We start from the raw sequence: 13972 nt of genomic DNA, 5'->3' as shown, positions 1-13972 counted from the left end.
CCTCTCTACCTGCATCTGCCTCGTTTACAGTGTAGACAGTAGATGCCTCATGCAGCCTGGTCTGTCAGTGGAATAACAATCCAGAGGGAATGCACAGGGGACTAATGTTAGCATTTATTCCACATTACGACTAATGACAATCTGGCCCTATGTGATCAGATGTGGATTTCAAAGGAGCCTTAAGGTTTTTCCGTGGGATTTGAACACCTAGTTCCTTGAGAATCAGATTATGTTTAAACTCCTCTGAAAATTCCAACATTGGTCAACAGTTGAAAATTGCATCATTTTTGTGCTACAAATAATGGAAATAATTGTAAAATGCTACTAAAAAAACCATTATGGAAATATTATTTGTAAACAATTTTTTTCAATAGGGTGGGAAAATTCCAGTACGATGGACTGCTCCAGAAGCTATTCAGTATCGCAAATTTACATCAGCAAGTGACGTATGGAGTTATGGAATAGTTATGTGGGAAGTAATGTCTTATGGAGAGCGGCCTTATTGGGACATGTCAAATCAAGATGTAAGCTATACAGATGCTTTATTTGCATGATTGTATGCATGTGCATATATATATATAAATAAATGTTCATATCAATGTTTTTGTTTCCACACGTAATTTTGCTTTAACGTGGAATAATTTTTGTAAAAATATTCCTGGAGTTTTATAAAGTGAAAAATTAAATAGAGGATTATTTAGCCAACAACACTAAAACTTCTTTGACACAAGCATAGGTTTTAAGGTTATATCATGATTATCAAACAGGTTGGGGGCTTCAAAATAATATAACCAAAAAAAACATTTTTTTTATTATATAATGTTTTGTAAGAATGACAAGTTTTCAGTCAAATAAGAAATCTTAGTTTCTTGAATTCATAATTATGGTTAGTCAAATGAAAAAGTTATACAAAGTCAAAAGCAGCAGATAGTGACACTCTCTATCAATGTCACTATATTTTTGAAATATTCTTGTTTGCATAAAATATGACCTAAAGCAGCAAGTCATCAGTAATAGCATAGAATAGTATTAATCCTGAATTTCTTCCAAGGATATTTGTTCCTATGAACTACACACATAAATACATACCAGAAAGAGTCTCATTTTGAGTTCTTTTTTTGTAATCGAAAGTTCAACATCAGAGTTTTAAATGAAAAGAATATAAAAGTGTAAATGATGAGTCAGGTTGGCAGAGTGCAAAGCTGTTAATATTTGACAGGTCTCAGTGTCAAAGATTTCATGGACTGTCAAAATATGGGCAAACAAGTCCTTGGGGCAAAGAAAGAGAAATATTTTACATTCTCTTGATGCCCAGTAGAGTTTCATTTCTTTTGACACCTTCCTTCTGTACTCAAGTCAAACATAAAAGGGGTCTGACAGGAATATAAGATGCCTCTAAGGGAAAGCTTACCTATCTTTCAGGGAAGAATAAAGGAAAACATTGAAACTGAAAAAAAAATCCAATATCCCCTTGCTTAATTTTGGAAATGTTTTTAATTTATCTTCTTGTGTTGTAAACAGCTGAGAGAATCATGTAAATTATCCTTGTTCATAAAAACACTAATCTCAAATCCTTATTATGACAAAAGAAATAAAACTACAAGTAATATCCAATTAGCATATAGATTAAGGATTTATAAATTCCTGCTAAATAATTTCAAACATTCATGTGTATTGTGATATGCAGGTGTGCCCTAGAATGAACACACGCATGCTCACACACACAAACTAACCCTGGAGACTGACCCATCGCAAAATTTAAAAACTGCCTCTAATTATCCACAATGAATTTGTTGCAATTAATTGGAGACACAAGTGACAACACTTAAATGTGTCTCTACCAGACTCGGAGGCACTGTCAGCGGTCTGTAAATTTAAATGCATCATTTTTTGCTTACAACTGAATGTGGATGAAGGCCATGCTGTAATTGCCTCATTGAGTTTGCTGAGTTTGAAGCGTGGGGTTTTTTTTTTTAATCTTCTACTATACTATTTTATCCTATAGTAACCTTTCAAGTGCCTTCAGATAGATGTGAGCATAGTGATACCATTGTGACTGTCTAAGCACATTCCTGCTCTCAGCAGAAACATCCATACAGAGCTGATGAGAATTAGCTGAACATTAAACCCAAGAGCAATCCTGCAGTTGCAGAGCAGGATGGCTCAGGGTGAGTGACACAGAACCTTGCTTATTGCTTTTTCTGTAGGTGCAAGTGTCCATGCGTTCCTAACACTTGCTGCCAAAACTGGCAAACAGTCACTAACTAGCTCAACTACTTCTCTGGTAACTATTAGAGCTTTTGTGTGTGTGTCCATAAGGTCCCTGTACTTATGTGAAAGGAGGAGTTCACTACACTTCCTTTTCTCGATGTTTGTGTTTCACACAGGACAGGACGTAGCCCTGCAAATGGATGTTTTTCCTTCAGTTACTGGTGTGGCATTTTTAACAAAGGAGTGTCACTGGCAGTGACCTGATACAGCAAACAAAGCATCGCAGTACCCAATTAACACAGGTCTGTCCCCAGAGCTAGTAGCTCTTTATCTACAGCCAGCGCATGCACTGGAACAGATCCAGAGCTGCTCTAACTTACGTTAGGAATAGGCAAGGCCTCGGGAATTTAGGAAACAACAAAGGTATCTAAAAGAAATAATGGCCTCTCCATTTCTGGGCAAACCACAGAAATGGAAGAAGAGATAATTGAGCCAAATGTAAGTGATACAAAACTGTGCTACTAGCATGAATCCTTGCTGTATTCAATCAGCTTCATTTTTTCTATAAACTGTAATCCTACAGTTTATAGGGGGGAGAATCCCTTCATTTATTTTATTTACCACTTGTTATCTAGTTTAGAACTGCTCTTTTCTCCCTGAGGGTATGTCTACACTAGAAAGTTAGTTCGAACTAACGGACGTTAGTTCGAACTAACTTTCCTATGCGCTACACTAGCGCTCCGCTAGTTCGAATTTGAATCGAACTAGCGGAGCGCTTAGTTCGAACTAGGTAAACCTCATTTTACGAGGACTAACGCCTAGTTCGAACTAGCTAGTTCGAACTAAGGGCTGTGTAGCCCTTTAGTTCGAACTAGTGGGAGGCTAGCCCTCCCCAGGTTTCCCTGGTGGCCACTCTGGCCAACACCAGGGAAACTCTATGCCCCCCTCCCGGCCCCGGACCCCTTAAAGGGGCACGGGCTGGCTACGGTGCCCGTGCCAGGTGCAAGCCTGCCAGCACCCAGCTAGCAGACCCTGCACCTGGCACGGCACAGAGCCACCCACCCGATGCCCCCCAGCCCACCCCCTCTTGCCGGGACCAGGCTGGCGGCTCCCGGGAGCTTGCCCTGGACCGCAAGAGGCGGGCATCTTCCTGACTAGTGCGGACATCGTGGACCTTGTCCACGATCTCCGCACTAGGCACAGGAAAGTGGCCGTCTAGGGCAGGAGAGCTGCCAGCCTGGCCACCCAGGAGCAGGTGTGCATGAAAATCAAGGGGGTCCACTGAGACCCCCGACACTGAGCCCTGAGCTTACAATGGCCGTCCTGGGTCAGACCAAAGGTCCATCTAGCCCAGTAGCCTGTCTGCCCACAGCGGCCAACCCTAGGGACCCTGGAGGGGATGGACCGAAGACAATGACCAAGCCATTTGTCTCGTGCCATCCCTCTCCAGCCTTCCACAAACTTTGGGCAGGGACACCACTCCTACCCTCTGGCTAATAGGACTCCATGGACCCAACCTCCATGACTTGATCTCACTTTCCTTTAAACTCTGTTCTAGTTGTAGCCTTCACAGCCTCCTGCAGCAAGGAGTTCCACAGGTTAACTATTTGCTTTGTCAAGAACAACTTTCTCTTACTAGTTTCAAGCCTGCTACCCATTCCTTTCCTTTGGTGTCCTCTAGTCCTTCTTTATGGGAACTCATGAAGAACTTTTCTGAATGCACCCTCTCCACCCAACCCCTGCTTTTACAGACCTCTATCCTGTCCCCCCTCCGTCTCCTCTTTTCTAAGCTGAACAGTCCCAGTCTCTGTAGCCTCTCTTCATCTGGGACCTGTTCCCAACCCCTGATCATGTTAGTTGCCCTCCCCTCTCCCAGCCTTTCTCTTCCCCTCTCCCACCTCCTTTTCCCAGTCTCCCCCAGTTTTTTTCAATAAAGACAGAGTCAATGTTGGAAGAAACGTTATCTTTATTTTGTACATCAAGAAGAAGGGGGGCTAGGGAAGGGCAAGTGGAAGGAGGTGAGGGAGGAATGGGGTACGAGCCCCCGATGGGGAGGACTGGGCTGGCTCTGCGGGCTTCTGGGGGTGGAAGCTCTCCTGCAGCCCCCCAATTACTCCCTCTCCCCAGATGGCAGCCTGCGGCAAGTGCAGCCGGGCTGATGGCCGAGTGGTGTGATGTGCCCAGTGTGGGCACTCAGGGCACTCCAAGCCAGAACTTCTTTGCAAGCGGGGCACCCCTTAGAACTGTGTGTCCGGGGTGGGGGTCGGGACCCTTTAAGCGCAGCCCTCGGCTAGCCTGAGACAGTATCTCCATGCTCTAAGTCCTCCTTTTATGCCCTGCCGGCACTGCTTCCGGCCATCATTAAGCCCTGTTCAGAGTCCACTCAATGTGGACTTACTAGTTCGAACTAGCAAAACGCTAGTTCGAACTAGTTTTTAGTTCTAGATGCGTTAGTTCGAACTAGCTTAGTTCGAATTAACTAATTCGAACTAAGTTAGTTCGAACTAGCGCTGTAGTGTAGACGTACCCCCAGATATTAGTAATATTTTAAAAGTATCAAAGGTGCTAAAAATTTTAGCTATTAACCTTCAGTTTGGTTCCATGAATCTTGAATATGAACAGACAGCATGTTTAATCTTTTGGAAGTCACTCTTCCCAAATCCCACGTTCTTGGCTGTAGCCAGATCTATTCTTTTCTGTTGCCCAATCTGATCCTTCAGACTTGTTTACTCACAGCAGATGCTAAAGAAACTGGTCCTGCATCATCCCTAAGGGCTTTCTAAAAATAATGTCATTATCATAGTCACTTCCTATCTTCTGGGATCTCTCCAGAACACACTGAGCATGTAAAAATACCTACTAATGTGCCTCTCATTTCATTTGTCACTTCCTTTAAAGCTCTTGGATGGATGTTATCATTCCTAGGTGTCTTGTCAGTTTAAAATCCCTTTAATGATACTGGAGGCATTATTTTTATTCACTGATTGTCTCTACAAGCCTTACCTAAAGCTTGCATTTTTATAATGAGATTTAAAAAAAAAAAGATTTTGAGATGTGTTTGTAATTCCTATATTCATTCTTCAGCACATCAGAATAGTGCTATTTTTTCATTTTGAATTGTTTATTGCTTTTAAATGTGAGGAGTTTCCCTTTGAACCTTACTTAATTGATCTTGCATTTTACTCTTTAAAATATTTTCCTTGTTTGTATCCCCCCCCCCCTTGTTATTTGTGTGGCTCTTGTACTATCTCTGACAATTCTTCATCACTGTCTGTCTTTAGTCACTAATGTAGATCCCATTACACAAGGGGCTGAGCATTTCAGTTTTAATGTGTTTATTCTCACAACACCCTTGTGAGGTAGGGAAGTACCACTTACTATTTTACAGAAGCAGACAGAGAGTGGGTGACTTCCACAGTGCCAGAAAGGAAGTGTGTGGCAGAGCAATATATTGAATACTTCTCAGATGAGGGCCATTTCCACTAGACCAAGTTTTATGAGACTTTTCCCCCCCTCTGGAAGATTCTGATACAACCATTGATTCCAACCAACTTACTGAAGTTCATTCTTCAATCTTTGCAGTTGCTTTTCATTCTGCAACCCAGTTCTCTTGCTTTTTCTCACACATCCCATGGAGTATTTTGAATCTGAAGTAATTATGTTCACTAAGCCCTGACTATTCACCAACCTTTACATATCATGGCAGATTTATTTCATAGGGTTAAGCGCAGAACTGATCTTGGTTTCTCTGCAAACTGAGAGAAAACAGTCCTGTGTACTGCCCTTCAAGAATCAACACCCTTCCTTAGCAATTCTAATACAGTTATGTCAGTCAATGTCAGTGTGCTTGAAATCTCCCATGAACAGTGTTTTAGTCCTTTCTTACAAGCCTTTCTTATCTGCATTGCTTCCTGACATGCTTTCTTATCCTGCCCACAAGGTTCATAGCCATAGTAATTTTTCTTTAACCATTTCTATCTCTGTTAAATCCAAATGCACTTGGCTGAGAGAGTCTAACAGTGTGTGTAATTTTTGCTTCAGACATTGTCCTCACTCATATCACCATGTGCCACCTTCTCATATTAAGTCTGACCTTGCTTTAGACTGTTACATTAAGATACCACTCAGCCAGGCCTCACTTCTCCATATCACATTGTATTCAGACATATTTTGCTTGTTTACTTCTAACAACATGGATGGGAATAAAATACAAATGCTTTGTCCTGATAATTCCTGTCCATTAAATATTTTCTGATTTTTTTTTAAGTCTATGGGCTTTTCGGATTTTGTAGACCAATGCACAAAGTATATCCATTTACAACTCAGTGCTTCTACTGCATACTCTCTCTCAAAGGCCTTTGGGCAAATTATATTGCTTTCTAGAATATTTCCATCTACCCATTTATCTATTGCACCCTAGGTGAATGTAATTGTTGCTCCCTGCTGCTGATTTGACTGGGTAATGCAACCATGTTCTGCACACCATAGAATAATATGTTTAATAATCATGGAAGATAAAAATCAAGGGTATTTTATGAAAACAAGAATGCTAGTGTTAAAACAACAGACTCTACTTTCATAATGCTTTGACTGCTTAATTTAGTTGCTTGATTTTTTTCCACAGTTATTAAAATTCATTCCCTAAATTTTTCTGCCTTGATGAAATCCTCTTGTTCTGGCCATTAGGTTATAAAAGCAATTGAAGAAGGCTATCGTTTGCCAGCACCCATGGATTGCCCAGCAGGTCTTCACCAGCTCATGCTGGACTGTTGGCAAAAGGAACGTGGTGAAAGGCCAAAGTTTGAGCAGATAGTTGGTATTCTGGACAAAATGATTCGGAACCCAAATAGTTTGAAAACCCCTCTGGGAACTTGCAGTAGGTAAGAAAACTGTCAGTGATGGTTTATGATTCTCTGAACAGATATTGATTCTGGATGTGTTCTGATTAGCTGCTGGCTCCAGCTCCCTCCAGCTGCTCACTGGGCCACTCTTTTCCTTCCTTCCCTTTTGTTCCTTCCCTCCCCACCTTTCCCCATTCCTGTCCTACATGCCATTCAGTAAAAATAAAATCCACCCAAAAATGACTTAACTAAAACAAAAATGCCAAATAAAAGAGAGAGAAATCTTGCCACTAATACTCCTGTTGGCAAACTATCACTCTTTATCTTGTCTGTTGAGACTATAAATTCCTCAGGGAGGGGACCGTTCTCATAGCTGTGGCTGCATGATGGGGTCCTGGCCTCTGTGCACTGCTGCAATATACATAATAGTAATAATACTGTTAAGCTTAGAAGAATTAGATTTTTAACAGTAAAATGTTGGGAAACTTTGATTCCACCATGCTCACACACAAACAGATGACAAAGTATTTCCACCAGTAATAATCAACATTTACAAAAGCAAAGTAAGAAAAAGACTGCCTACCAAATTTATAGCCATGAAAAAATGCATCATGGACTGAAAAATCTTGTTCCTCCCCCCACTCCTCTGTGAAATCTGGTCTTTTGTGTGTTTTTACTCTCTGATATATAGATGTCATGGGGAGAGACCAGCATTTCTCAAATTGGAGGTCCTGTCCCAGAAGGGAGTTGTGGGGGGGTCATAATGATCAGTTGTCCCTCTTTTCCATCCATGTGCAGAATAAAACATTTATATACATGGCGGCATGTGCAATTGTGCACCACCAGCTATGGGAGCCCTGCTAATCAGCACTATGCCTACACAGCAGAGCTATTTTGAGTACCCTGAAATAACTATTCTGCATTTTAAGAGCAAGCCTGTTATATCAAAATATAATGAGCTCACTATTCCAATGTCCCTGTAAACCTCATTGTATGATGAGTAAGGGCTGTTTCAGAATAGCGCCTTATTTTGAAATAACATTGAAATAAGTGTAGCGCAAATTGCATAGCTTATTTCGAGGTAAGGGTGTTGTGTAGACCCACCCCAGATGGGCAGTACTTGAATCTCTCCTGTGATTCAATGTACAAGTGTACATTTTACAGGTATTGCCATCCTTTCTTCTGTGCTGCTGCCTTAAGATCTGGGCAGCCAGAAGAGTGGCAACTGCTTACTGAAGCCCCAGCTCTGTGGGCAGCAGTGCAGAAGTAAGAGTGGCAATACCATACCACCAGGGCCACCACCAGCAACAATACAGGAGTAAGGTTATCAGTACTGCAATACCCTCTATAATAACTTTGCGACGCCCTTCCCTGAAATCCTTTGTGTGTCAAGAACCCAGTAACTACATCACGATGCTACTTCAGATTTAAATAGCTGAAATCATCAGTGTCTATATAGTCAACTTTTTTGTACTGACCTACAGAGTGATATCTCTCTCTCTCTCTTTCTCTCTCTCTCTGTCTTTTTAAACCATGGCAACTCTTTTTTAATGCCATTAAACCATTTAATCTCATGTAATGTCGTGGTCTGACTCAGTGTTTTGTTCTTATAACTTGCCAGCTCCCAGGAGTTACTCAGTCACAAATTCCTTGTGGCTCTGTGGCTAATGCCCAGAATTAAGAGACAGGCAGTCAGTCCCCAGCTCTGGCACTGACCTTGTATGTCTCCTTAGGAAAGTCACTGTATCTTTCTCTGTTTCCTTCATCATTTATATATTTGAGTCACAAGCAGTTTGGGGTGGGGTCTGCACAATGCCCAGGACAGTGGGTCCCTATCTTATTTGTCGCTACTGTAATATTAATAATAAAGATTAATGTTGATTTTCCAGTAGAGACCAGTACCCCACCAGGTTTATTTAATTCTTAAATGAACTGTTGTCATGCTTAACAATATGCTTAGGAGATAGTTTTTGTAAACTGCAAAATACTCTTGCTAGCCATGCAGAGCAATTAAAATATCAAGTGACACTGCATATTTGACCAGATTATTTTTCACTCCTTAGGAACTGTGAATACCTCCACCCTTTCTGACTCTGCCAAATTCTTCCTTATATTTTATTATTTTTGGAAACAATTTACTTTACTCTTTTCTTCTGCCCAGACCAATTAGCCCTCTTCTGGACCAGAACACTCCCGATTTCACCACGTTCTGCTCTGTAGGAGAATGGTTACAAGCTATTAAGATGGAAAGATATAAGGATAATTTCACAGCAGCCGGCTACAACTCACTTGAATCAGTAGCCAGGATGACTATTGAGTAAGTTGGCACTGGGCATGTTTGACCTACGTTTAGCAACCTTCTAGGTAAAAGACAAATTATATTAAACTACAAAATACTGGGCCAAGTACAAGCTCAATTCATAAGGCCAGATTCTGCCCTAGCCCAAGTTTTACTCAGCACAGAAGAGTGAGTCCACGGAGCAATTTGTGGCTTCCTGATTCTCTGTCCTGCACCATTAGTGTAGTTTAGAGCAGCCCAGAAGCATTGCTAACCTGACCTGGCTGGTAGCAGTCATTCTAGAGCATTTCTGCCAACTGAAAATTGATGGAGGACATCAGTGAAACAGGAACAAACAAACGCCTTTTCCTCCCTTACAGGGCTGAGGAGTTGGAAGGCTTGGAAGCTGGCTAGGTCAGCTCAGAACTCCCCCTAAAAGGGGAATTTTCATCTTCCCAAATATGGCCAGTATTCAAATTTTTGGTCCACCTGAGTAGTACAAATGTTTTTAATTTATATGAAAATCATCACCCTCACCTTTAATCCTGCCCATTCCAGCCTCTTCCCAGAGAGCCTTCTGCAAGTGAGAATGTAATGGGGATGGTGTATGGAGACAGCTCCACCCAACTTTCCACTTAACAAATGGGAAGAATAGAACTGTGTGCAGAAGATTCCTCCATGCATGTCTCTAAAGAGGACAGTGTGTCACAGTGATTTTTCCTTTATACAGTGACTTTATCTTGAAAGCATCTCGGACTGTATGTGTTCTCCTACACTTGAGTTTTCTTCATAGCTACCATTTTGCACGTGAGATGTAAAGTAATTTTGCCTCATGCATAACACTAGGGAAACATGTACAGTATGCACATTTCTGATGAAAAGTAAGTAGTGTTTTATGCACTGTTCACAGTATTGATATAAGGCTTTAGAATAGTTTTGTTCTATTCAAACATAGGCACTCCGAGGACTATTCAGTTTTAAATGACAGCTTTATTCCAGACAAGCGCACTCTGCATTAAATAATGCTGTCCACGTTTATCTTTCCCAGTGATGTTATGTGTTTAGGTATCACGTTGGTGGGTCATCAAAAGAAAATAATGAGCAGCATTCAGACTATGAGAGCACAAATGCTACATTTACATGGCACTGGCATCCAAGTGTGATAGACAATTTCTCCCTTATGAGGGAGGTGACAGACTGAGAGAATAGTGCTGGCCTTCAGTATACATGAAGTGCTGCTAGAAGACATTTGATCTCCTGGGTCCTTCCTGCAATGAAGAGAAGATCTACTAGAAGCACCTATAGACTTGAACTCCTAAGTGCCACCAGAAGTTTCTAAAAGGGAAATGGAATCCACCACTGATGGCAAGGAAAACTGCAGTAACAATAAAACAAAGTACTACCTGAAACACATACAAACACCTTGAGCTCTCTAACCTCCTTTTTATCTAATAGACTTTTTAAAATGTACATAAAGAATTTAAAAAAGAATATATTTGTCAGATAAAATCATGATATTGTTAAATTCAGCAAAATATTTTCCTTAAATCTTGATTTAAGATTTTTTTTAATCATTTTGTGTTTATTCTTCATAAAGATGTTCTTTTAGTATGATGTTTATATCTCTGGACCTTTCTAGGGCTAATTCTATGACACATTACTACACTGGGTACCTCGGAAAGGTTACTAGAGGTTTTAGAAATGTAAGAAGCATAACTGAGCAACATATGTATGTCCAAACATTGGTATCCTTTTGTGTGTGTGTGTGTGCCATTTTATTTAGTTAAATCAACACTGTATTGACATGGTTTGCTAACTGGCAGGGAGTCAGGAAAATGCAAGTTGCTAAGAGCTCTGATATTTTTTAAAGAATTTTTTAAGGTTAAACATATATTATCTTTTAAAGGAAAAAAAGGAAAAAAAGCAATAATGACCCCTAAGTAGTCATAGGCAATTTTAACAAATTGTTTGCAAGATGATTTTAATGGACTAGATTTAAGGTGAGATTTTCTACAAAGTAATTCCAGAACTGTAAACCTACTGAGGCATTTCATAGAGTGGATGATAATAGCAGTGCCTCGGAAGTCAGATGCAGTTCTCCAATGTTACCTAACTATTTTAATCTGAGCACATCATGTTTTTTTAATGCTCCGCATTAGCAAATATGAAAGAAATGGCTGGCATATATTTTAAATGCATTTCAGTTGAATGCTAGCCAGCTGAGAGAATAAGGGTTTACCTTTTATATAAGAACTGTAGAGCATGAAGCAAGGGGCAGTTCAGACTTTTCGCAGGTTTTTTTTATTAGCTTTCACTTCTCTCAGTACAAACGCAATACACACACTCATTCATTTGGGAACTTGAGCACAAAAGTACTTGCTCAATTAAATAACTTTACGCCATTTTTATTTATCTATCTACCTTATTTAACTAAAATGTTAAACTACCATAAGCAATAAGAAAGGGTGGCTATAGCTATTGCAGGAATGTATATTCATCACAGAAGAAATGCTTTCAAAAATTATGAAAATTGTGAACTACCCCTTCAGTGAAATGCTGAACTTCCAAAGAGAATTGGGCTGCTTCTATTGATTTTGATAGAGAAAGATCCCAGGGATCAGTCATAAATTGGTCTTGTTTGATAATGTGGGCATCCACAAAAAAAACCCTGTAAATGTTCCTTTGTAAAACTTGTACATTTTATTTATACTGTCTTGTTTTGTACACACATTTCTGTGTAGTGAGCTCTGAATACATTGAAAATGCACTATATTTTTCTATTTTACTTGCAGAGCATCACAAAAGAACATGTATTTTCAGTGCTACATAATGTGTTTTCCCACATTTAGGACCAAAGACAGATGCCGAAATCTCAAAAGGATCATTCCTCTCCCCCCACACACCTTTTTTGATCACTCTACAGTGTTACATTTGCCATTTTATTTATTTGTTTGATTAGTAAAATCAGTTTGATTATACCAATTTTTTTCATCCTCTGCCTTTGTTGAAGAAAATCTGTAAAAAGCTTTTAATTAGCATAATCCTGTTACATAGACACTTCCATTTGTAATCTTTGTAATAGACTGTAAATATATTTTTGGAACTATAACACATTGGTGACCAAGGATTATTTTTCAGTGTCAGTATATGATGATTTATACAGTTCACAAAATTTTGCAGTATGTTGAGAAGCATACTTTCTGGCCTGGCTTGGCTGTAAGAAAGAGTGGTAAAGATTATATTTCCTATTAGATTACCAACTCAGAAAAAAATGAATTATTTGCATATACACAAATCAACAGGCTTTTTTTATAGTTCATTAACTAAAAATTAATATTAGACAAAAAGGATCTCAAACAAAAAGGATTTTCAAACAAATATATCCAAACTCTCAGGCATTTAAGTTAGCAAATGGAAATTTAAGGGCATGTCTACACTATGAAGAAGATTGACACTCCAGAGGTTGATCTTCTAGCATTCGATTTTGTGGATTTAGGGTAGACCCCCAAATCGAACATTGAGGGCAACCCCCAGTGGCATCCTGTACTCCTCATTCTGTGAGGAATAAAGGAAGCCAACGGGAGTGTGTGTAGATGCAGTGACAGCTCAGCTTAAGGTAAGTCAAATCCAGTGACGCATTTTGTTTAGCTGGGTGGTGTAACTTAAACCAACCTGCCCATTCTAGTGTAGACCAGGGCTAGGTGTAGGAAGCCAATTTTGAAAATCTTGACACTAACTCCATAGGAAGAAACTTAGTCTGGACTTTTCAAAGGGGCCTAACATACCCCAGTGCAACTGACAGAGTTGCTGGACCTGTGGGCAAGGTGGCGGAAGCCAGCTCCATATGCTTGGAAGGATCAGGGCCAGGGAGAGTCAGCCCTCAGCACTGCCCAGATCCTGCCATGCCCCGCCAGCTCTCAGAGCTGCCCTGAGTGTGCTACCTAGGGCCCCAGCAGCAATTTAAAGGGTCTGGAGCTCTGAATGCCTCTGCTGCCACAGAAGCTGCAGCAATGGATGGGAGACCCTCCCTTTTGAATCTCCAGGCCCTGATATAGTTGCCCTCTTTGCCTATCTGCCTCCAATCTGCAGGACACCCCATTGTATTGCAGTGGCATTTTGGTTCGTAACCTCCACTGGCCCTTTTGAAAGCCCCAGTTGTAAATATACACATGTCAAGGGAGATGTGGACAAGCCCTCTTTAAAAGGAAAATCAAGCAAACACCAATACAAAATGTGTTCAACAGACACACAGGATGGAGGGTATCATATCAGAGTACCCCTTTGCTCTTTCACCAAAGGCTATTGCATCAAGATACACATTTGTAATCATTGCTACCTAAACAAGCCCTACATAAGAAGTACTTCTACATAAGTGTTCTGACTTTCAAAAGTGTTGAGCCTCTTCCAACAGCCAGTGTTTTACTAACAAAACATAATCACGTGCTTCATTTTATAAACTCTTCTTGGGACTTGAAAGCATACTTCACCTTAAATACATATCAAAGGCTACGTCTACACAGTGGAGCTATTTCAGGATATCTGCAGTATCCCGAAATAGCTATTCCATGTCTTAAGAGCAAACCTGTTATATCAAAAATTGGCATAGTGCCAATTGTGTAACTTATTTTGAGGTAAGGCTGCT

General features: G+C 40.4%; 1 protein-coding gene across 4 annotated transcripts in view; it reads left to right on the top strand.

Moving 5' to 3' along the window:
• Positions 1-12455, top strand: part of EPHA7 (EPH receptor A7) — a 188651-nt gene extending 176196 nt beyond the window's left edge. For all 4 annotated transcript variants that reach the window (XM_075923900.1, XM_075923899.1, XM_075923902.1 and 1 more), the window contains 4 exons: positions 375-524; positions 6898-7091; positions 9214-9369; positions 10379-12455. In XM_075923900.1, the coding sequence (XP_075780015.1) occupies positions 375-524; positions 6898-7091; positions 9214-9369; positions 10379-10493 (615 nt within the window). In that variant the 3' untranslated portion in view covers positions 10494-12455. The remainder of the gene's footprint in view (positions 1-374; positions 525-6897; positions 7092-9213; positions 9370-10378) is intronic.
• Positions 12456-13972: the final 1517 nt, after the last annotated feature.

The sequence above is a fragment of the Pelodiscus sinensis genome, chromosome 3 (genome assembly GCF_049634645.1).
Source record: "Pelodiscus sinensis isolate JC-2024 chromosome 3, ASM4963464v1, whole genome shotgun sequence".
NCBI lineage: Eukaryota > Metazoa > Chordata > Testudines > Trionychidae > Pelodiscus > Pelodiscus sinensis.
This window is presented reverse-complemented; position numbering and strand designations above follow the sequence as displayed.